The 26,322-nt window shown below is 38.5% G+C and overlaps 1 protein-coding gene across 11 annotated transcripts in view; it reads left to right on the forward strand.

Moving 5' to 3' along the window:
- The window catches only part of tou (toutatis), a 1,002,029-nt gene that overhangs the window by 645,742 nt on the left and 329,965 nt on the right, over positions 1–26,322 (forward strand). For 9 of the 11 annotated variants that reach the window (XM_067147191.2, XM_067147194.2, XM_067147190.2 and 6 more), the window contains 2 exons: positions 2,776–2,966; positions 23,423–23,557. In XM_067147191.2, the coding sequence (XP_067003292.2) occupies positions 2,776–2,966; positions 23,423–23,557 (326 nt within the window). The remainder of the gene's footprint in view (positions 1–2,775; positions 2,967–23,422; positions 23,558–26,322) is intronic. The other 2 variants (XM_067147199.2, XM_067147200.2) reach the window with 1 other exon arrangement.

Genomic DNA, 26,322 nt, shown 5'->3' on the forward strand with positions numbered 1-26,322 from the left:
GATACTCGTAGCCTCATAGAACAGTTTTGCTATAGTTTTGTTATCGCACTTTTCTAGAACATCACAGTATAAGAGAATCCGTTTACAATAATCTTCGCTTAACAAACCAATCATTATGTTGCCAAATTAACCTGCCTTCTTTGTCTGTTGTCTTATCAATGGAAACCCAAATTGGCGTCTTCAATCTCTTGCCTTATCTTCCAAACAGTTTCATCGTATATGGCTGAACAGTACATTTTTCTGAACGTTGACTCATCCGGGATGGATTGTTTAGTATATTTCTTAAGGAATTTTCTGAAGCACTGAGTATTCAGTTTGAAGAGAGAGGTATGTCAGCAGAGATGAAAGCACGGCAGAGATCGGTGTTGAACTCGGACATTACACTGCAAGTTGCTGGTTGTGTCAGAAACAACTTCTCTGCTCGGAATCTCGTTGTTTGTTAGCCTGATGTTTACTGGTTGAAACGTGCTGTTGCACAAGGAACCTTTGAGTAGATGTCACTGTACAATGACACAAATTACAAAATAATATCTTGCTGTCAGTTGATAAACCATCTTCTTTAAATTCTGATACGTAACTTTTCAGTTTTAAACTGGTTGACGGAGCTACTTTAGGCACATTGTAACAATGTTAATGTCTTCAATGAATATCAATATACAACTGCACACACTGAACGTTCAAGAACACTATGATCCGTCTCACTGCTAATTCAAACTATGAATGACTGGTTGTGAACTAGATGGAGTTATGAAGCAGTCAAAGGGAATGCCCGAATTACGAACTAATCCGGAAACCACTAGCACATTGTCGATGAATGAGATTTCCCTAGTTACGAAATTATGGCACAGATACAGTTGATGTTATGTAATGCAGCTTATCAGTGTTGTAATTGTGATTCAGATAGTCACGGTACTGACCGGCTGATCTCCACCATTTCCAGGCTCAACCTCTCTTTCTTTGCACTGCTTATCAGCTTATTTTATCAGCCCAGACGTGAACAGGCGTGGTATATGACCTGCACACAGGTTAAAATATTAATTTTTCGAATATAGATTTTTAATTTATTTCATTATTGAGAGGACTGCTAATTTAATATAATTTAATACTTTTTAGCTGAAATATGGACTATATTGATTTTAATGACTAAGAATATTGAACATACTGTATGTGCTAAACTCCAAAATATGGAAAACAAATATTCCATTTTTCAACTCCACACATCATGATTCATATAATGCAAAATATAATTAATTTTAGCTTCCTAATCAATATGTATTTACGTATAAATCCGTTCTCTGGTCATAATACTTCTGCCACTGTCCCAGTCTCAGCCCCGCCCCAAATCCGAACAGCCTCTCAGTGAATGAACATGTTCTGCTAAAGTTTCCGCCACTGAAAACTGACCCTTACTCGACAAGAAGATGTAGAGTTCGTCTCAAGAAGAAAAAAAGCATGTGACTCCAGGTGGTACTGCAGGAGTGTGGTGTCCCTCTGCACCCTGGGGCATGTGACACCAGATATCACACCTTAAGAAGTCATATTTCATTTTGCATGGTCTATGAATTCACTCCCTTTTTCAATTATTTTTGTTAGTACTTTCTGTACAGTCTCCTATTTTTATTTATAGTCAAATCTTTTCAAATATTTCATTGCAAGACTTGGTGTGATAACCTCATGCCCCAAGCTGAGCCTGACATTGGTGCTACTTAGTTTTGCCATGTTTCTACTGTAATCCTTTCTGTGCGACCTCCCTGTCGAGCGTCGAATAACTTAGACATTTATGTACTCGATGAGGTGTACATAATTATTTTCTACATGAGCGTGTTGTAAGACACACACATTCTTGTGGGCCACCTTAATTTAACCACTTCAATATTTTCTCATAAATTCGTATGGAGAACAGGTACCTTAATAGTATTAATGTTCTCCTGGTGTGCTTATATGATATGATATGATATGATTTTGAGGAACACTTTTCTAAATGCAGTGTTTCAAAAAGTTGAATATACCCATATGACAGGTCTTGAATCAAACATTTCAGTTACTGAGGATTATATGGAGCCTAATATGAAATAAATTTGCTGTCATTTTCCATTTCCACACCAGGCAGATGCTGGTGCTGTACCTTAGGCCACAGTCGGTTCCTTTCCAATCCTAGCCCTTTCCTATCCCATCGTCGCCATAAGACCTCTTGGTGCCGGTGTGACTAAAAGCAAATAAAAAGAAACTAATAATGAATTATCAGCTGTACTATTTTTCAACTTCAACTGCTTTATTTTCAACTTGTACACATACTACTTGTATTCAGTGGATGATAATAGCTAGAAATACAGGATTTTCATTTCAAAACTCAAAACTTCCCAGTCTAAACAACTATTTATTTCATTTTGATGTTTGAAAAAATATCATGTCATTTTAGATATTGAGGGGTAAGTTAAATACCAGCATTAATTCATTTTAGGTTACACCTCATCACCCCCAGCCACCTCCTCTTTGAAATTTCAAAAGACATCCCTAGATTTTGATATGTACTTTTGAAAGAACATTCATTTGTTAGTACATCTCATTCATTTGTTCTTACATCTTTTGTCTTTTCTCATTTTGGCCTGGAAATCTGGATAAAAACAGAGAGAAGGTACAGAAAAAGGAAAGGGAAGTTTATACCAGTGTTAGACAACTGAACTTCTGGCTCTTGTACCATTCACTCTTGTCTATTTGTGTTCTTTATGCAGCAGTCCACAATCCTATATAATTGTTGTGTATTTTCATTTTTAGTTTCTGGAGAAAAACAACATCACTGATATGACTCGTGAGAATTTCAGCTTCAGCTCCAAAGTGATGATTGGAGATTTCTTACAACCTGGAGATGAACTAGTGCGCTTGACTGAAGAGCAAGTGATGAAGCGTCTCGAAGAGCTGCGGCTAGCTCATGGTCATTCTGCCAAGTCTCGCTCGACTGCCAACAAGTGAGTATAGCATCAGTATAGTAGAAGCTTGTTTTACTTGGATTGTATTCAGATTCTGGAAGTATTAAGAATTCTAGAAACCAAACAGATCATTGAACAATTTGTGCATGAAACTTCAAATATTTCCATTGAAGGAAACAAATGGAGAGTAGTAACATAAGTGCAAAGAATTAATTTGGTTGTAGGTCTACCCACTTAAAAGAAATATAATATTGTCCAAAAGGTTTGGTATTGATCTTTAATGGTGGAAATGGGCAACTGTTAATGTTCCTCTGTTTCCTTAATTGTACTATACTTTTCATTGTTAGTTCACCTACTCGAGTATTAATATTTAAAGCATAAATAATGAAAGGTACAAACAAGTGGCAAATCAATATTTGCATCTAGAAAGATAAAAATGTGAAAAGCATGCCAGATAGAATACCTACCGAGATCACTCACTGAGTTCAAGCGCGCTATTGGAGTCTAACATCAACGCTACACATGGCCAGCTGTTTTACACTGATGCGCAAATAGCCAAATACAACACCCAATTCCATAGACTTACAAATAATAGTCAGAGAGTTCTAAATACTATTCTTAGTCCCCACGAAGAAATATCTTTGGATTTTAATAAGAGAACACACGAGATAAAATGGAACATTACGAAAAGCTAAAGCAATATTGTGCTTTACATGCTAAAAAAGAATCTTTTTTTAATAGAACACACAAAACATTAAATATATACCAGATTCCAAAAAACACTGACACTTTCCTCAAAGAAAGTAAATGACTTCAATTACCTACCAAAACTAGTTTGAGGCCACTTTTGATAGTTTATGAGTAGACTTATCAGATTGTCGAGCTTGAAGATTTCTGCGGATTTGTCTCTCTTTGAAGAAGAATTGGCACTTTAAATAGTGGTAGCCCAATTTAGGAATAATGTTCAATGTGTGTTTAATACAATAGCCAGCTACTGATGGCACAACTGTAATTACCTCAATCGAGTCGAGACACCCGTAATAAATATCGCCCCACATGGACCTAAACAAGCTCAGTTTTTCTTTAATTTTCCTTTCAGTTTGGAAAAGAATGACACATATACTTTTAGATGGATGTGTTAGAAACCTCATGCCACTACTGAATATATAATCTTTAATTTCGGTAAAAACTGAAAACTTTCATTTGCGCGACAGAACGGACACCGGATATACACTTTATATACATTTTTAGGATTGCCTAACAACATACTTGGCCACATGATAAACTAAACAGTTTTATATCGAAGGATCGGGAAAGGGGCTCTAACTCCAGCACAGCACTTTCCCAGTCTTCAATATATAAACAGTCTTGAATAATGAGGAAGTTCAACGTTTTCACCTTTCACAATGAAACAGTCAGCCTTTATAATAAAATTTACAGAAAAATACAGGTCACATATTCTGCTTTTGGCCGACAATTGCTTATTTTCCATGGAATATGTCTCGCCCACCACAAACATTATTTTCTTTTGGTGGTGTAAGAAAAGTCATCTACCATCAAGCTTCCTTCCGTAACCCCCTTTACAACCAGGAACAAAACAGTACTACATTTTCTGGATATAATATAAAACTAGTTGATTGCACACACAAAGCATTGCACGGATACTAACAGACTCAAGGATAATTTAAATAATAATAATAATAATAATAATAATAATAATAATAATAATAATAATAATAATAATAATAATAATAATAAATAATAATTGAATGGGTGGTTTTATTAAATTATCCTTGAGATTTTATGCCTAACGTCATCTTCAATATGGAACAATAATGAGAGTTGTTTATGTACTGACAGACTTTCGTAAATATTGAAACAAGCCAATTCCCTCGATAAGCGTTAAAATTACCACCATGACTTTGCGCACGCATGTAATTGCCTCAGTCAAGTCAAGACACTTGTAATAAATATCGCTCCACATTGATCTAAATGAGCTCAGTTTTTCTTGAATTTTCCTTCCAGTCTGGAAAATGTCACACACACCTTTAGATGGACGTGTTAGAAACCTCATGCCACTGCTGGATACGTAATCTTTAATTTCCGTCAACAATTTGGTGCACGTGTTGTTGCAGCTGGTGCATTGCGACTGCTGCGCCACACTCCGGTGGGGCCACTAACAACAATGTTGAGAGAGCAGAGTGATCACACTAAGTACAAGGGCTGATCAACAAAGACTGAGACTGATCTTTTCCTGTAGCTTCTGTGATAGTTTCCTATCTGTAACATAAATATTTGAAAAGAGCAGGTTTTTATGTATAATGCCTGTAGGCAGCAGCACTCTCGTATTGGTAGGTTGGTAGTAATGCTCTATTTTGTAGACACTATGTGTATTTCGTATACCAGACAATGGAGGTGACGCGAAAGGAGCAGTACAGCGCAATCAAATTCTGTTTTCGTTTAAAACATACAGCCACTGAAACTTACAAAAAGCTGAAGCATCATTATGATCCTGAAGGAAAACAAGCCAGCACAGTGCCAAAAAAAGGCAAAAGTTGTTCCGTCTGCAGGGAAAGGGATTGTGATCACATTTTTTGAATGTAACGGAATGATTTACCAGCATGCAATTCGCCCTCGCACTACTGTTACTGCATGTCAGTATTGGCTACACTAAGGAAGCCCATTGCAAAGAAACGACCAGAGCTTTCTCGGACTGGGTGGTGACTTCATCATGGCAATGCATGGTCTCATGTCGCAAATCAAGTCATGCAGTTTCTGGCTTGATTCAATATTACCTGTGTACTGCATCCACCTTATTGCCCTGATCTTGCATCCTGTGATTTTTTTTTTTTATTCCCATCACTAAAGGCAAAGATTAGGAGCATTTGATTTGAGAACTCTGAAGCAGTGCTCAAGAAAAGTGAGGTGATTCTCAAGGACCTGACAAAGAATGGTCTGCAGCATGTGTTCAAGGACTGGCAGAGATGCTATAAAAAGTGCTTTGAAGTAGGAGGGGACTACTTTGAAAAAGATCATGTAAACATTGAAATGGAGTAATAAACATCTGTGAAAAAAATGTCTCAGTCTTTGTTGATTAGCCTTCGTACTTAATATTGTTGTTTATACCTTTGTTATCTTTTATACTCATTTAAACTTATTATTATTAGTGTAAAATGGCCCTCCATAGGCGGTATCTAATAATTAAATAAATAAATAAATAAATAAATACAAGTATTCTATTCGTCATGTGAAAAGGAATCATAATAGAATAAGCAGAATTGACAAATCAAGCTGTATAAAGACAGGAACATAAAATGGATCATCTAATATGCTGGACACAATGACAGATTGGTGTAGGAAAAGGGAGCATTAGAAAGAGAATACAAGGACAATCATTGAAATGGGAAAAGACAAGGACAATTTCCACATCTATACAGAATGTCATTCAGGATCTTGGGTGATGAGTTTGGAGGCCGCTGGCAGCGCTGTTTATCAACTTGAGCACGTCAAAACGGGGAGTGATGATTCACATCAGTACTGAGAACATGTGCGTAGAGTTTCCTGACATTAGCTGCAACAGTGCTGAAGCGGATTGGCCCTTACTGGGAGGGCTACATAACAGCCCTTTCTGATGCTAAGTTTAGCGATTCTGCAATCCAAGGAATGTGCAAGAAGCGTGATTTATTGATATCAAAGAAACAGGATCAGTGTTGTGTTGAATAAAAAAGGCAAAGGCCGACTGGGCTTAATTCCAGAGGGGAATAAACAGGCAAATCCACGACCAGCCACCAGCTTTAAATCAGAAGTGGTGAGAAAAGTGAAGGCCCTTGATCTCAAGTGGTAACCCTGCCCCCAAAGGACTATCACATGTAAGTTGGGGATGTCTGTTTCAAGAGTTAACACCATAATCAACAAGGACCTGCAATTAGAAAAGCAGCATAAGCGTCGATCACAAACTGTTGCCTCATCACGTTGCAGAACGTCACGCTAATGCAAGAAAGCTGTATGAGGGCTATCTGGCAGGAGACAGATGGAAAAATGTAGTGACATTAGACGAAGCATATGTGTACCTTAGTGATTGTAACAAACCCCGTTCGATTTACTACTGCCCTAGAGACGAAAAAATGATCAAAAATTCAGGGTACCTATTTTCTGAAAAAATAGGGAAAGCAGGGAAAACACAAGGAAGTAAAAATGCAGAAAATATGCAGGGAAAACAAAGGAAATGACTTACGTCAGAATTAAGCTTTCGATGTAAGACTGGACCCAAACAGAATGATTGACAGAGATTGATATGTAGTCATATCCAGCAACTAGTACCGAGAGAGAGAGAGAGAGAGAGAGATGGGGGGGGGGGGGAATAATGTAATTCCAGGTCTCTACTTTGATAGTAAAATTAAATGTTTGTAGATAATAACTTTTCCCCATGAATTTGTAATTGCCTTATTCTCATTAAACCAAAACTTAAGATAATGATAATAATATAAATAATACATTGAAACCTCATTAGTGCGTTCCTCATTAACACATTTTTGCCCTTAGCACGTTGTAAATTCGAAGTTCTGATTCTCACCGTATTAAATCTATATTTTAAAAAATACCTTGCTTATCGCGTCACGAATGTTTGCTATTACCGCTTAGCACAATCACATTTTTCCTAGCCCTGAAAATGTTATTTGTCATCCCTTGTGAAGGAAACGTGATTTCCAACTCGGTTAAGAGCTATCGCCACAATTGCGTGATTAGGGGAAAAGGCTTTGAATTTGTGAACTTTACAGGATAAGGTGCATCTTCGGGGAGCGAGCCGTTAGCCTCAGGAATGTGCAGTTTTCCTTTCCAGTTAGCAGCAAGATTGTTGAATAAAAGAGTGAGCCTCTTTGTGCTTGTATTTCACATTCCATTCAGAAGTTAAAAATTGATTTTGTGTTTAGTGGTACATTGAAGTGTAGCAAATATTTATCGCATGTTACGGTAGCCTGTATCTTGATTAGGAATATAATTGTGTGAAATAGACTAGTGTGGTGCGTATTTGTCTTGATATAGCACGGTTATGGATACAGAAAAAGTCGTTAAATTCTTTACTAATGAAGACAAAATTAAAACCAGTCAGAAAGTGGACCTTAAAAGTTCGCCAAGGTCGCGAATTTTGAATTCGCACCTTCGAGTTTCAACTCGATCACTTGAGTTGGTCGATGTTTATTCAAAAAGGTGGCCAAAGTCATTCCTCCCGGTCACACGTGGTCGAGCGTAACCTTCAGTTAATTGTCTAAGGACTTGGTGAAAATGTACCTCTACGCATATGACATCGTATTAGGCTTGCACGACAGGGAGGCCTTGCAAGATACTGTAGACCGGCTCCAGGAATGGGTCGTAAACAATCAACTCCAGTTGGATACCAACAAGACAGTGCAAATGATCTTCAGGAGGGGAGAAAGAACCTCTGCACAAGACAAAATATACTACGGAGCGGAGGAGTTAAAGATCATAAACTCCTTCAAGTACCTAGGCATCACACTACAACCATCGGGATCATCCTACAAAATTAACATATGGCAGAGGGCAGCTTCCGCCATAAAAGCCATTTACGACATTTTTCTGAGAAGACTAGCACTAGGCACTGCATTAACACTTTTCTATGTAAAGATAATGCCTATTCTGACCTATGGCATTGAGCTCATATGGAACAATCTGACAACTCGAGACCTCTCGACCCTTGAGTGTGTGAAAGCAAGATACCTAAAGAGAACTTTGGGAATATCAAAATACGCCCCTTCGAGTCTGGCCTACGAACTTGCAAAAATGTGCTTCCTCATAGAAGACTTGAGGTTCAGACAACAGCTGCCAGCGACGAAACAAGAGTCGGACCTACTTTGGGACAGACATCTGGTCCGAATTCTACACAACAGATGCGATGCTAGATCGGAACTGGACGGGACCAAACAAGAATTTACGAAGAGCCATAACTAGGCTCGCGGTACGCGGTTTTCACCACAAGCTATGCACAAGAAACAGTTTCCACGAACCCTCACCAGAGTGTGTATGCAACCTCTGTGGGAAGGTCTGTAAGCGCTACCACTTTGGTGAGTGCCACAAGCGCACTAAATCACTAATGGAATATAGCAAAGAACAATGAACTTTAACTCTCTGCACGTTTGTGCGCTTTTCTTATTAAAAATAGTGTGTGATCAGAAAATAATGTTTAATAACTCACTGCTCCGAAAAAAGGCTTCTGCTAACACTTGTTTTAGAAAGAATGTGATCTGCAATAATACTTCGATATTTTTATTGACCCACTTGCACATGTTTTCGTATTTGTTGTTTGGCGTTTTTCACACCTTTATTTTATAAGCCCCAGCAGAAAAGGTTTTCATATTTGTTCGCTCGTGTTTTTCACACATTTAAATACTTTCCTTTCATCTTTAGAAATGGTAGATTAATTTTCGCTGTACCTGCGGATACATGACTAAGCCCTCATGTTGGAAGAAATCATATCTAGTGTTTCCATATCCCTGTTGGATAGTTTTTATTCATATATTCAGTAGTACGTTTTCTTGATTAAGATGTTCTGTTGTCCTCTGCAGAAACATCTTAACAAGGCTTTACTCTGTTATAAATTAAAAACACAATAACTCTTATCTTCTTAATGTTCTTTTCAGAATGCCCAGTGTTTTATAAAGCTTTTAATATGTGCTAACTATTATGGATTTCACTTCAGTATTGAGGAGAAACTATTACAGAAAGGTGAAATCATCAGAAAAAAAAAAATTCTACAAAAAAAAAAAAAAGTCAGTGGTGCTTGTTTCTATACACAGGTTGACCAGCATGCATATTCACACAGTACCCATTTGTTACAGAGGTACTGTGGTGTTATTCCTGAGTTTCTGAATACTAATCCATATGCTTCTGTTTAAAAACTGTCACTCTCACTCACGCCAATTTCAAGAATAAGGTCCCTGATGAACACAAGCATAGTTTGAAGAGTGGTTGACTGATAGCTTGCTCTGAGCAATGTAGTTCATATTTGTTGGTTGTAGTGGCTGTTTACAATAGGCTTACCAATTACCCACTTCACAGATTGGCACTTCACGACAAGTTATAGCTTGTTTGATGTATGATGCATTTATTTCCAGTTCTTTACACTATTGTAAGTGTTCTTGCAAAATATATTTCAAGATGATGATTCCAGAGTATGATAAAGATACTCAAGCGTCACTCTTATGTACCATGTCCCACTAAATTTAATGCAGGGAAAATGCAGGGAAATTACAGGGAAAATATATTTAGATTACTCATGGGAACCTTGACATTGTATAAAGAATGCCAGGGAAGTTTTCCAAGGGGTTTCATTATCATCTCTGGATACTGCTACAATGGCAAGTTAACTATTTGCCGTGCTGCTAATAATGTGAAGGATAACTCTACATACTATCAGCAAGAGGTTTTTAACACCCATTTACAACACAGATATCTCAGCACTGTATGGGAGGGCAAAAAAATCATGAATGGGTACATCAAGATAAAGCATCCAGCCACATCTCTCCTTCAACTCGTCTGTTCTTAGAGAGAATGACCCAGTGTGGGTGAGGGACGCAGATGTAGAATACACCCCCGGTATTCCTTGCCTGTCGTAAGAGGCGACTAAAAGGGGGTGACCTCGGCGCGGACATGGATTGCGGTTTGTTATCATGTGTTGGACCCCCTGTGGATGGGAGGGGCTGAATACATTCACAGGTAATCCCTGCCTGTCGTAGAAGGCGACTAAAAGGGTCACGTGGCCATCGGTCCCCTGTTTTTTTATTATTATTATTATTATTTTTTTTTTTTTTAGGGTTAGTTGTAGATCGATTCAAAATTCTTAATGTGTGTGCTTCTCAGAGGGCCTCTTACATGTGCGATTATGCTCGAAAGTCCGCTGATGACCCTGGGAAGCCTTTGATTCGGAGCACCACGTACCCGTGCAGTAGTATCCGCCTGACAACATAGGTCCCCGCACAGCCGAACGCCTGAAGGGCATAATATTATTAATTGTTTTTTTGTTTTTTCTCTATATTTATTACTGTGTACCTGCTATGGGGTACATGCTATTGCGGGTGATTGAAGGAAGGGAGTCCTAGTGCTCATTGCCTCAGCCATCCCGTATTAGGCATCGTCCAACATCGAACCCCGGGCAATATCTGCTACGATCAGGTGGGTATTGTCTTGGCAGCTTGGTTCAGCTACAGATGCCCCTGATCAGAGTAGGTGACATTCGGGGAGGATGATTTCGGGCATGATGTTGAAACACCTTCTGCCTGCCATGGGTAGTTCGTGACCCAAGTCTTTAACATTTGATTCCCTAAGGGGGGCAACCCCCTGAGAACAAGCGCAGCGAATTAGTTTAGGTTCCAGCTTCCCTAGGTTCCCGGTTGCTACCAGAACAGATGGACAATATTTCAAGCCGGTTAAATCGATCCTTTTCAGTCGACACATCAAAGGTGTGTACGGCGAACTTGAGGATCTTAAGTAAATGTGCAATGGTGGTTTTCTTCTTAAGACCAGCACTGCACTCCAAGCTTAAGTGTGACCACTTTGGCGAAATCCCCGTCAAAGTGGAAGAGCACAAAACCTTGAATCTGTTTTATGGAGTTATCTTCCACCATGATCTCGTTCTGAACACTGACGATGAATTAATGGAAGACACGAAACACCGTGGCGTGACACACATCTGGTGCATCACGCGCAAAGTCAACGGTGAAGATGTTGTCACAGGTGCATTCATAGTCTCCTTCAAATTGCCCGTGTTGCCGGAGAAAGTCGAGGTTACAACTTGTAGTTGCGATGTGAGGCCGTACATCCCGCCTCCTCTGCAGTGCTATCAATGCCAGAGATTCGGACACATGGTATCTCGTTTTAATCCATTTTTGTGTGGTATGTGTATTGTTTTTACAAATAAATTGGAAGAAGATAGTAAAGCAAATTCCAAATTGCTGTACAGTATTATTAGAAATACCAGGAGTAATTATGAGCAAATAACAGCTTTACAGAAGCCAGATGAGAACATCACTAAGGAAGACACGGAAATAAGAGAAATAATGAAATTGTACTTTGAGAATTTATACAATGGTATAAAGAATGACTCCAGTCCTAATGCACAGATTCACTCAAGCTGCAGTGATAAGATATCTGAAGAAATGCCACCAACTTGGAGTGAAGTAAAATCAGCCCTTAAAAGTATGTGTAATGAACGAGCTATTGGCTTTGATGAACTAAGTGCAGACATGATTAAAAGCAGCTGGCCCACAAGGTATTCAATGGCTATACAGAGTGATAAGGGCAATATGGAAGGATAAAATAATACCAGATGACTGGAAAAAGGGAGTTACAGTTCCCCTGTTCAACAAAGGAAGTCTAAAAAAGTGCAGCAACTATAGAGGGATTACCTTACTGTCCCATGGTTAAAATATTTGAGAAGATTCTTGAGAAAAGATTAAGGAAAATGATTGAATCCCAACTGCAAAAAGAATAATATGGATGTAGGAAAGATAGATCAACTATAGACCTCATATTCACAGTGAAAATGATATTAGAAGCGCAGTCGGAGACTGTAACTTGATATTTGTGTTTCTAGACATTGAAAAAGCATTTGATAGTGTCCCAGAACAACAACATGGGAGTGTCTTAAAAAGAAGAATGTATCTATGGAACTCATTCAGAGAATAAAAATGCTTTATGATGCCTGCTACAGCTGTGTTCAAGTAGGAAATGGATATTCAGATTGGTTTCAGACACCTAGAGAAGTGCAACAAGGCAGTGCTCTTTCGTCATTACTATTCATCACCATCATGGATGAAATCATAAAAGAAGTGAAGCAGAACACCAACATGGATCTTAAAGCATTTGCTTTTGCAGATGATATAGTTATCTGGGGAAATAGTGAGATGTAAGTCCAGGAAAGGCTGAACATCTGGAATGATCATCTGAAAAAATATGGACTGAAAGTAAGTGCTACAAAAACTGCTGCAATGTTTATTAATAGGCAGAGAAGTAAAGATAATATAAGTTTGGAGGGTGTACAATTGGAAACAGTAAACCAGTATCAGTAACTTGGAATATCAAGTGACAACAGAATACAGCTTGAATTAAATAAGCGTATTCAGAAATCCATTCAATTCTATCAGCAAGTTTGATATCTGCTCTCGAATAAACAAGTGCCACTAAGATTAAAACAAACTCTGTTTTGAACATACTTTGTCCCTATATTGACTTATGGGTTGGAAACCTGCACAACTACCAAAAAAGATGACAGTAGACTTCAGGCTTCAGAAATTAAGTTTCTAAGAAGCATGCTTCAAAAGACTAGGAAAGACAAGAGATGAGAAGATTAAAGAACAAGCTGGAGACCATAACTAGGGCATGTTTGCTCCATAAAAGGCATGTTATATTCCTCTGTAGCTTGCATGGCAAAACTAAGATGACTACGTTCTGCCACCCACTTCAGAGATAAGAAATCACTATGGTAATTCCCGGAACCAGACACATCCGAAAAATGATTAGCAACCAAGGATGTATCTGTCACAATGCGGTCTGCAATGGAAATTCCCAGTACTGAGGATGGTACTTGTAGTCTTGAAATACTAAGAAACAATGTTAGGTTTTGGTCCACCCAATCAATACACATCACTAACATTGTTTCTTAGTTTTAACTGTATCAATACAGATCTATGCGATGAAGTTCGTAAATTGTCTGGAAATACGTCGAAGTTTAGTCCACGACTGAGATGACAGTGGACGTCACATACCTTTCCCAGGACATTTTCTTAATCTGTTGAATAAGAGCTCGTGCCTTAGAGTGGAGTTTTTTAAATGTTAAGAAATTGGCCATAGTAGGCTGCCTACGGTACTGTTTATGAGTGGGACGTAGTTCTCTTACAGCTGCTGCAATTTCTTCAGTCCACCAAGGAACGAGCTTCCATCGAGGAGGTTGCTGAGAAGAATGCAATGGACTTCTCACCAGCAGCAAGAATAACTTTTTTTATATATCGTCATCTACGCTCCGGTTATTAGCTTCATTAAATACAGCTAATGATTTAAACTTTGGGCAATCAGCACGTTTAAGAATCCATCGGGGAGGAATTTCGATGGATTTCTGTTTCAACAAATTAAGAATAATAAGGAAATGGTCACTGTCACAGGGATCATTATGTGTATTCCATTGGATCAGGGGAACAAGTGCTCGGCTGCAGAGACTAACGTCAATGAACGAATAAGTGCCGTACGCCGCGCTGAAATGCATTGCTTCCCCTGTATTCAAAGTGCATAAATCCAGCTCTCGTATTAATCTCTCCAATTTCCTTTCTCCACCTGGAGGGTCTGAGTCTGCGTCAGCAGATTTTCCTCTTTGGAAACCTGTGCACTCCCCTCGTAGGAAGAAACCCCGCTCTCGGAATACGTCGAAGAAGTTCAAGGCGTACATCACCTTGTATGGTGACAAGGTGATGCACATGGAACATTTATCTCCATCTTCAGATCGGGATGTGAGTGTAGGTTAAGTAGCATCTCGCTGCTTCTAACCTTAAAGCTCAGAAGTTCACACTATGGCACTGTTGCAATGAAATTTTAATGATTATGGCAGGCATCTTACTGAGCGGTGTCAGTTAATTAGTCAGTTCGTGGCGAGTATAGTCTGTGTTCAAGAAACCAATCTGAGACCAGGTCATCATACGGTCTTGAGAAATTTTGAACTATACTCAACAGAACGACATCATGCCTACTGGGCTTCTGGTGGAGTTGGTATTTTTGTTCGCTCTGATATCTACAGTGAAGAGGTTCCCCTAAAAAACCCACTGGAAGCAGTTGCGGTACATGTACTGTTGCCTCTCATAGCAACAGTGTGTAATGTGTATTTTCAACCAGGTGAGCTACTTCATGTCAGTGACATAATTGATCTTATAGATTAACTCCCACATCCGTTCCTCTTATTGGGTGATTTTAATGCCCACAATCAATTATGAGTTTCTTCGAATCCATTTTTTCTCATCTCCCAACAAGTTCATTTCCACTTCTCAGTTTTATCAGGACGGAGGGGGGGGAAGGATATTGTAACGTGTTGGCGGGGTAGATAAATAAATAAATAAATGGGTACAGCACCTGGTAGCAACCTATTTCTAAGATTTATTAACTAAGCACTACAACTACAGATTTACACACATACAGACGATAGCCGAGCCACAAGTTAAAAATTAAATAACTGGAGGTTCAACCTGTTCAATACTCAAAAGAAAGAAACGTAGCAATCACATTTCTATTTAAATGGGACCGGTTTCGACCTTAGTCTAGGTCATCATCAGCCATAAAAAACATGTAAAATGTTTAAGAATGTTGGAGGTCAGTTTTTCACTGTTAGGCACAAAGACACGGTTACACACTTACACGGTTCATGCTCTCTCTCTTAGTTTCTCTTATGTTCCATCTACAATGACACACACACACACAGACGATTATTTACAGTACACTCTCTCAGCCACTCAGTCACACTTGTTAGCGCTGTCATGGTCCACAGCCTACACGTCAGTGTCGCAGGTGGGGATAGTATCCGCTGTTTACTCGATCCGTCGAACTCCGCAGTCTTCACACGTCGGTACCCAGTGTTCCCTTCGCGCTACTCCAGAACACTCCAGGTTCTCCTCCAGCAGCCAGCCTCAAGGGACACACACACACACACACACACACACACACACACACACACACACGCACGCACGCACGCGCACACACACACACACACACGACGTCAGGGGAACAGGCACGAGTCCTCGGCTCCCACAGGCAGATACTCCATTTAGGCTGACACCTCAGCCTGACTGGGCTCACTCCTCACCCTCACACTTTGAACAATTCTCACGGACTAGCTCTCACTGACTAACTCTGTAGGCAACTAACTGCTCTTTTATACCTGCGCCAGCCCTTCTGGAATAGTCCGGATGTTCGATGGATCGAGGGACCTCGCGAAATAGAAGACTCCAGATTAGTCTTCCAGTCGTTTCCGTAGTTCGCTGCGGCGCGACCGCAGATAGAAGTGAGAGGGGCCGGCCCAGCGCTTGAGTGTTGCTCGCGGATTGGCGCGCTCGAGCATAAGGGGGGTGGGGCGATGGGTGACGGCCCCGGCGCGTAGCGAGTTAGCATGGCGGACTCGACAACCATTTCAATATCAACTGTCTATGAGAGGGCATCTTGACAAATCCTAATCTTGATATGGGAAGTGCAGGGTAAAGAAGGAAGTCAGATAACGACAGGAGAAGGGAAGAAATAAACAGATAAAAAAATAAATACAGGTGGTAAAAGACTTAAGATCATAAAACACAAAAGGAGAAAAGGATCACCTTGGGAGTCCATGTAAGTAATGTAGAGGAAGAAACAAGTGACATATCAAGTTGCATATAGAAAGATGTATGCATGTTGGTCGGTCGGTCATTCAGTCCTAAGACTGTTTGGTTCCTCAACAGCTCTATTATCAACTTTCACTGAAGAGATACTAAGGAGTGAGGTACTTTTCTGTTGCTTTCCTTACCAAACCAAAAGTTGGTATTACGTAAAGTTGGTATTACATATCAGTCTGCCAAGCTATAATGATAGCTGATAATTTGGCAGTTTAGCTGTTATTATTTACAGAAGAGAAGATCAGGTTGTCAAATACCCTTATAGTGGTCAACCACTTCACTATCATAAATAACCAGCACAAGTGAAGTAAGAGGAGGGGCCTACAAACTGACTCGTATCAGTAAGGATGCTTAGTGATATTTCTGTTATTGACATATTCCCAGTTACAAAGACAACGTAAGTATCGGTAGGAGTTACGAACCAAAATAGAATAGATCAAAGGACATAGCCTGATACCTTACTATAAAGAGGTGATTTTGTTAATACCCATAAGAAAAGAACCTATAGCGTACTCACACTACTGGAAACGAGTAGTATATTACTAAATATTTCCCGTCTTACTAATAAACGGTGTATAACTTTTATACAAGGTTTATACACTGTTTATATGAAATTCGTTACTAATAAACCGTGTATAAGCTTTCTGTGTATACATCTGTTATAGTTATTCATTGAATTGCTTATACAGACCAGGGCCCTTGTATAAGCGCTGTATAGCAGCGAGTAGCGGAAAAAGAAATGAGTGAGCAGTTTATTTTCGTGGTATTTATTGTCTACAGTAATATAATCTTGGTGAAATATTCGACTTATACATTTAACATTGAACACACATTGAAAGAATGGACGATAACGTTGATGATCTTCACGATATTTTAAACATAGAAGGCATACAGCATTCAGAGGTTATGGAGGCTAGACATCTTCGTAAAGTAAAACACTTTGAATAACTGGGTGTATTTTTGTGTAGTAATGTGTTACTGCTTAATAGACTTTTGATATTGCGAGTTTATTATACATTATCTGCCCCTACAAAGATCTTTCTCAAATTTGAGTACCTATAAAATGGGACATATTCTTCGAGAAAAAAATGGCATAACTTGCAAACCACACATAATATGATTTCCATACTTTGTAGTTGAATACGCAGAAATATGTATAAATGCCTAATAGAAACTTTTTTGATCAAACCTTTCTTTTATGCTACAAAACAGTTTTTCCTTTCTTCTGAAAAGTGAGGATTTTGGAATGTGTACCCTTTTCAACTCTCCGATTCAATTACAATTGCTTACGTTTTCCGTACTACCCCAGTTAGGAGCTTTTGATCTTTTCTTAGCTTTTCCATTTCTTTTTTGGCGTTCATTACACAAGCAAGCTGAAGAAATGTTGATATCAATATAAGTCAATTTCCAGCTGTCTCACGGAATGACAATGAATAACTAAGTTATAAAAGAAATGATAGTTGGGCGTATGTTTGTGTAATAATGTGTTACTGCCTAATAGACTTTTGAAATTGCGAGTTTATTATACATTATCTGCGTCTACAAAGATGTTAGATCTTTCTCAAATTTGAGTATAAAAAGGGACATATTCCTTGACATAAAAAATTGTATAACTTGAAAACCGTACGTAACATGATTTCCATACTTTGTAGTTGAATGCGCAGAAATATGATGTATAAATGCCTAATAGAAACTTTTTTGATCAAACCTTTCGTTTAACTACAAAACAGGTTTTCCTTTCTCCTGAAAAGTAAGGCTTTTGGAATGTGTACCCTTTTCAACTCGCCGTTTCAATTACAATTGCTTACGTTTTACGTACTATCCCGGTTAAGAGCTATTGATCTTTTCTTACACTTTTCCATTTCTTTTTTTGGCGTTCATTACACAAGCAAGCTGTAGAAATGTTGATATCAGTATAAGCCAATTTCCAGCTGTCTCAGTGTTGCCACTGCCTTTTCGATATGCCGTGCTACTGTGCGACTTTCTGGAAAGTTTTGCTCGTAGATAACCAGCAGAAGCGATCATAAAGGCGGCGAATGTGCGAAATACGTCGGTGAACTGCAGGAAGAGATTCCTACGCCTTGGAACGAGTGTATACGTGCTGTATATAGTAATACAATGCGTATACCTTGTTTATTAGTAAGTAAAGTGTAAAACGCTTATACAGGGTTTATTCACTGTATAACTAAACAAGAGTTAAAAGGACCTTTTATTAGTAAGACGGTTCATGTATAATAATCAAATTATACACCCTTTCATACAATTGCAAAACATTTCATTTTAACAGTTGTTTTTACAGAGGCACAGTGGAATATAATTTTGATGAGAGCCTTCTCAGAGGTTATATCTATGGAGTAAGCATCAAAAGAAAATAAGATAATAATAATAAGAAGAAGAACATGCAAATTGAAACATGCTTAATAATAAATATATTTTTGAAGTAACTAGCAGATAATCTATATATTAAATTTTTTTATGAAAACTAAAGTCAGTCAGTCCGGCCATTCTATCCAGTCGATTTCCTTCATTCTTTTTTTAACTGAAAGGTATTCATGCACAGATTTGTCATCAGGTACTATAAAACATTTAACTTCCGCCTTCCTCAAATTATTTGATTTTTCAATTTTTTGTCTCTTCGAAGCAATCATATCTTTGGATCTAATTGAGGTACGGAGTTTGTTTTGGCCTAAGAACACTCAGTGGATCAACCTCTTTCATTTCAGCTCTTAATTATTCAAATTGGTTGATTCTGAGGAAAGTTGTGAGTGCACATTCAATTTGACGTCTCATTTCGTCAACATTTTTTTTCTCATTGAAGCAATCGTATCTTTCGTTCTAATTAAGGAACACAGTTCGTTTTAGTCTAAAACACTCAGTGGATCAAGTGCTTTCTTTTGAGGCAATAACTACTTAAATTGGTAGATTCTGAAAAAAGTTATTAGTACATTTGTTTCTGTGACGAAGATCTTTGAAGGATTTTTTAACAGTTCGGCGCGTAGTGTTGTTCCAAGGAACATTTAATTCAATTTCTTTGCGTGATGTATTTTCAAGTGTTTTGTTGACATAATATTACATTCTATTACCTCAGCAGATCATGTGCTTTGTTTCATTAACTCGAAACTTTGCAAGCACATCCGTGTGGATAGTAACGAACAACACCATACTTTGTACATTGCGGGTGGAGCCAGCGGGAAACTGCTAGTAAATATTAACAAGAACATTAACAATAAATAGAAAGAAAATTCAGGAAACTCAATCGTCAAAAGTTACCAGTGTTTCGCCCAGAGTGCGGCATGGGCTTATCAGTTGGATACCGCACTTTTCCCAAGACACTGGCCGGCTAGCACGCCGGTAGCGACACCACTGCAAGCCATACATGTGATAAGCACAATGCAGTGCCGACGTACTAGGGGAGAATTGCATCTCCACTTGCTATATTTCCCTCCCGGGCTAGCATGACCAAAATATGGCTTCCGATTGAGATAGCTAGAAATAAAATTCAGGAAACTCAATCATCAAAAGTTACCGGTGTTTCGCCCAGAGTGCGGCATGGGCTCATCAGTTGGATACCGCACTTTTTCCAAGACACTGGCCGGCTAGCATGCCGGTAGCGACACCCTGCAAGCCATACATGTTTACATGTTTATTATATACATTAAAAGAATTCATCTACCGATTGCAACGTAGATATTAACTATCATATAGATGTTGATTCCCATACAGAACCTGAAATATTTGTCCCGAATGAGTTAATTTATAATATCAATATAGTTGGTCCATTATTGGACATTATAAATTATATATTTATAAATTATAGAAGCCTATATCATCAATGGCAAAATTTTTAATTATTTCGACAATTACCTAACATCAGCCACACAGTGACTTCTTTTTAACAGCGGGCTATTTCAAGTATTTAACATCAATTTCTTCAATAACAATTCAGTAGAAAGTGTGTATGGTATTACTAGTTTACAATCTTTGGTAAAGCAAAGCTGCTTACAATCTAATTTGCTGATCCACAGCAACAAAATGGATAATTTTATGAAACTTGGAAAATAAATAATTTCATAATACAATCAATGAAAGGGATGGAATATCCCTACGGAGGACATTAATTATTAATTAAGTATGCAACCCTCATAATACAAGAACATCATAAGATTATTATTTGACAGGTTCCATTAACATGAGATTATAATTTGAGCAGATATTAACAAGAAAGTTTAGAGATCCCAATCCTGAGATAAACTGACATAAGTCTCCCCTCAATTTTACAATGTTTTATCATGAAATAATTTACGTAAATAGAATGCCTACTCACAGGGATATTGAGAACTCAAGAGGGATGATGGTGGTGGTGGTGGTGGTGGTGGTGGTGGTAGTGGTGAAGATGATGATGATGATGATGATGATTGGTAGAGCAACGAAAGTAGAAATGGAAACTAGCCCACATTTGCTCCTAGAACTCAGTGTGATCAAAAATGATGTGATTCACTTATTTAAACATAATCTTCCATAATACTCAACACCGTGATGGCAAGTTGCAAAGTGCAAGACACAACACCTTTTTTTCTCAAGCCTCCTTTCTTGCAACAATAGGTCTGGAATCAGGATGGTTAAAAATAGACAATCATTAATGGAAAGAAAGTGGTGAAAGAATTCTTCTTAGGATGCCATCTCCCTATGAAGATTGGCAGTGCAGTTAATTATGATTACTCATGAAACAGCAGCTCAAGAGATTTCAATGTAAGTTCGACACCAGTGGTGAAAGTCTTTAAGCCAGGAATTTCTCTGTCTCCCCACCCCTCGATGATGAGTTGGAAAAGTTCATATCGTTCACCTCTCATGATGTGTGCGATGTACTTGAGCTTTCACACCTTGATGGCTGTTAAAAGCTTATTTTTCTTATTTAACAAGTTGGGAACTTCCTCATTAGCTTTATTTTCTATCCAGGATATTTGAAACATTCTTCTGTAGAAGTAAATTTTGAAAGCTTCACTCCGCCTCTTCACCAAATGGTTGAGCGTCCAGCCTCCGATACCAGGGAAAACATAGCATCGCAACATTCGAACTCGGAGCTGAAGGTTGAGATCTCTACTGGTGAATAGGGCCCTCATGCTGTTGAACAAATGTTTGGCTTGCCTGTTCCTGGGTATTTCTTTCTTGGGATCACATTGCTCATTCACTATCGTCCCAATATATTTGAAGGATAACACTTGCAGAACAACTGTGTTGTTGATGTGCAGGGGGGCCTGCTTAGGTGTTTTTGAAAATATAATCAGCTTGGTCTTGCTAGTATTCATGAACAGACCAAATGCTCTACTGATCGTTGTAATGTTGGTGGAAGAATATGATGATGATGATAATAATAATAATAATAATAATAATAATAATAATAATAATAATAATTAAAAAGTTCTATTTTCGTCTCTCTCTTAACTTCTTAAGCTCACTTGATATTGATATCAACAGGATGCTGTGGAGAACCTGCTCACTCATTGAAGCCATTTGAGCACCTTGTCAACCAAGAACTGCCCATGGTAAAACGATGCAGGCTTATATTGTCAGGCCCGGATCGTGAGGCACAGAATGCCGATCACGTGATGACGTGACATCAGAAGAAGGGGAGGTAGAGAGACAGTAATGTAAGGTTAATGTGTGGAGCCGGTCATAGTAATAATACTGGGAGAGTATAAATATTATTAATAAGCAGAAACACTAAACTAGGTAAGAAGATGAGATATCTCACATAACGTAAATGGAGGATTATAAAGCCCTTTAAAGTACACACACTAACCAACCCTATGAGCATCATTTTCACACTCTTCATAATAGGGACTGTTTGCATAACGAATAGTATTAATAGCATCGCTAATACCTCATTTACTTTTATATTGTCACACTAGAGATGAGCCAGGTAAATGAAAGTAAAAAGTTTGTTCTAGCCCCTAACAGAAGGCATAGTGTACTGTAAACACTAGTTCTTACCAGTAAAGGCAAATAGAAAGAAAAGAATATGTAAAGAAACACATAATAGGATAAACATAATGTCAGGTTAGCGGGTGAAGAGAAGAGAGATAGAAAGAGGAGACAAAAGCAGACATGAAATTTAAAATGTGTGTGTCTCTCTGTTATGGATATTAGTCAGGAAGGGACTGGGTTAACCGAGCTCGATAGCTGCAGTCGCTTGAGTGTGGCCAGTATCCAGTATTCGGGAGATAGTGGGTTCGAACCCCACTGTCGGCAGCCGTGAAGATGGTTTTCCGTGGTTTCCCATTTTCACACCACGCAAATGCTGGGGCTGTACCTTAATTAAGGCCACGGCCGCTTCCTTCCCAGTTCTAGCCCTTTCCTGTTCCATCGTCGCAATAAGACCTATCTGTGTCGGTGCGACATAAAGCCAATAGCAAAAAAACAAAAAAAACAAAAAAAAACCACTGGGTTGGCGACCACGGGGCCCTAAGCTGAGTCCTGGCATTGCTTCCACTTACTTGTGCCAGGCTCCTCACTTTCATCTATCCTATCCGACCTCTCTTGGTCAACTCTTGTTCTTTTCCAACCCCGACGCTATTAGGTTTGCGAGGGCTATGGAATCTTTCATTTTCACGCCCTCCGTGGCCCTTGTATTCTTTTGACCGATACCTTCATTTTTTGAAGTGTCGGACCCCTTCCATTTTTTCTTTCTGATTAGTGTTGTATAGAGGATGGTTGCCAAGTTGTACTTCCTCTTAAAGCAATAATCACCACCACCACCTGAACAAATAACATTACTTTTAACTGGAAAATTCAGAAGAAATTCAGTTGAAACATACATTGTGTTATGTGATGTGCCATGTTATTGGGTTGTTAGGGAAATTCTGAGATGTTACTGAGACGGAAATAAAAGATAATTAATTTAATGAATGAAAATAATACATTTAAGCATCCTCAAAGTTTCATTTGACTAGGGTTGCTGATGAACATTTTCCAGTTTGTAAATCCATTGATGTAATTATTGTCCTTCATCTCACTTCCATAATGTAGATTCTTTAGAACATAGTGCAAAACTTGTATTACCTAAATGACTTTCCCTCTTACTAGGTTGGGAGGTGGATCGCGACTTGCTCATGAGCAGAAAATGCATCTACAGATGGAGCGTGAGAAAGCTGCTATGGCAGCAAAAGAGGCAAAGCGAATTGCGAAGGAAGAGGCTGCCCGTCAGAAGGAACAAGTCAGGTAAGGGAAGAGACATAAGATAAATGTGAATACAGGTGGTAAAAGACTAGGAATTCAGGATAGGCACAAAAGGAGAAAAGGATATGAACAGGATAAATGAGTAACAGAAAGGAATAAGCACATGCCAAATCAAGACATATATATGTATATATATATATAGAGAGAGAGAGAGAAAGATACATGAAAAGGAACACATGTGAACATGGTGGCAACTGCTGCTGTTGTGTGAAACGTCTCTCCAGTAAATATCATTAAATAGTAAGATTAACAGCGAACAAATGGCATTCATGACAGTAGTGTAACTTATCTGTTGTTGACCTGAAGCATTTCTCGTACATCTGCTAAAGAACTAATCATCGTGTAGCCTCTTTTGAGGATGTTACGAAAGATTTTCAAGGCCGTTTGGAACACATCACAAGCTGCACCAGCCATACAGATGAGGTACAGCAGCTAACAGCTGAGTTCTCCCAGTTCCAGGAAAGGGTGTCTACCGAGCTGAAAGACAACACATAAACTAGAGTATATGAACGGGCCGATGACCTTCGATGTTAGGCCCCTTAAAACAACAAGCAAGCAAGAGTATATGAACAGCGCCTTGAGCAACAGGCTGAACTACTTGACGAAACTGAAGAGTACAGCTGGCAGAACTGTTTAGTGCTACTTGGTATTCCGGAAGAATCGGTAGAGAACGTGTGCAAAAAAGTAATCAGCCAGTGTGAAGGACAGGTTAAATGTAGAAGTAGCTATGTCTGATAAAGATTGCTGCTGCAGATTAGGAGTTCTTAAATGAACTACAGCTGAGATTGTTATTACAACAAAGCGCTCTATTATTATTTATTTACATATTTTACGCCCACATTGAAGCACTGAAATCAATACATTTGAGTTAATTTCTTCTTTTTCTTCTCCCAGAACTTTCTCATCCTCTCCGACCTGGAAGCCCTTTGTGTGTCTGATATAGTATATTGTTTCCGTTCAACTGTTTTTAGTTTGAGACTTATGCTTTTGTTCTTCAAAATCCTCTTCTCTTTTCTGTCTTTGATTTGTTGCCGAGTTATACCCAATTCTTCCAAATCATCCTGAACTTCTTTGAACCAATTATTATTGATTTTATTCTTCAAAAAGTAATCTAATAGTTGTTTCAATATCCTGGTGTCTGGTAATCTTGATATGTGACAGAAAAAGGAAATTCTTCTTTTACGCATTATAGATATTATTGATTCACATTCACGATAGACAATGTTGTTAGGCAACAATCTCCACTGTCCATCAACTTGGTGTTTTTTATTAATAATTGTTCTAAGAATTCTTCTCTCAGTTTTCTGTAATTTGTCTGTTGTAGATTTTACATTTAATTTGAATAAAGTTTCACCAGCATACGTTGCCTCTGGTTTAACTATAGAATTATAGTGTTTCAGCTTAGCGTTTATCAAGAGATTTTTTTTTTTATAGGTTGGCCAGGTAAGTCTTTGTGCTTGTTTAAATTTAGTTGTTCTGTGTTCTGTTGCTTCTTTTTCATTTGTGTTCCATGTTATTATTTCCCCAAGATATTTGAATTTCTGAACAATTTTAATCTCTTTATTACTGTTCAGTTGAATAACTGGTAAATCAACTTTAAAAGTTGGCATCATTTCTGTTATAATAAATTTTATACTTCATCACTTTATCACTGGCTAAGCAAATGTTTAAAGGAACTGGCCTTTTACTGACTGAATCCCTGCCGGATACTACTATTTTAAACAGGGCGCATGATCACTTCGGGCTCCGTTGGATGTGGACATAGGAGTGCCGCATTGTTGTGTTCAAGGAAAATGAATAGAAAGTGTTTGTTAGCAACGTGGTACAACTAATAAGCCTTACGTGAGCGAGCACGAGATTTTCTGGGAAAATAACCTATGAGTTACATAATAGCATGTAATGTTTGTGTATGTGGATATGATGGTGCGTGTGTGAAAATGATTGTATGAAACTTTCTGGAGGTGCTTAAGAAACAACTAGGGTATGCGTTAATGAAATATGGGAGACAACAAAGGTACGAAATTAAACATGATAATAAAACGCATTACCGCCACACCTGTAGATCTTCTTACAAAATTGTACAAAACTTTTTAATCCTCCTAGTCAATATTATATATTTTTATGTCCAATTAAGACAAAAGTTCACACATAACTAGACATGTTTCGACCTGGCATTGGGTCATCCTCAGTAAGACATGTATATTGCATTAATATGCGAGAGGTCGCACCCGTTTTAGAACGCGAGAGGTCACGCAAAGGCAAATTGTTCACGCTTCATATTTTAATGAGCTGCTATTTTCCTTTGGCGGTGAATGCTCTGATAAAAATATTAATATGTACCTGGTGTAACTGCCTTTTGACTAGTACTAACATAATTACCCAGTAACAATATTTCCTCAATGTAAAAAAAGTTAATGAATTTTGTCGCAAAATCTGGTAAAGTTACGAGAGTTTTTAAAGAGTGCGAGAGGTCGCGCGTGAGCAAATTGCCGCAACGTTTCCATTTGTACATTTCAATGAATGATTTGGTCACAATTCAAGATAAAACTGCAGCACCACACTTCACTGAAATCCACCATAAACCCCATGAACTTCACTTAAGAAACTTTCTTGGAAATGCAGTCATGTAAGATCGCACTACGCGAGGGGTCGCATGAAGGCAATATGCCGTGGCAGATGCGAGAGTGAAAGAAAACTTAAACTACTCCGGAATGCAGCAGGCAATTCACTGACAATAATCAACGTCA

The sequence above is a fragment of the Anabrus simplex genome, chromosome 5 (genome assembly GCF_040414725.1).
Source record: "Anabrus simplex isolate iqAnaSimp1 chromosome 5, ASM4041472v1, whole genome shotgun sequence".
NCBI lineage: Eukaryota > Metazoa > Arthropoda > Insecta > Orthoptera > Tettigoniidae > Anabrus > Anabrus simplex.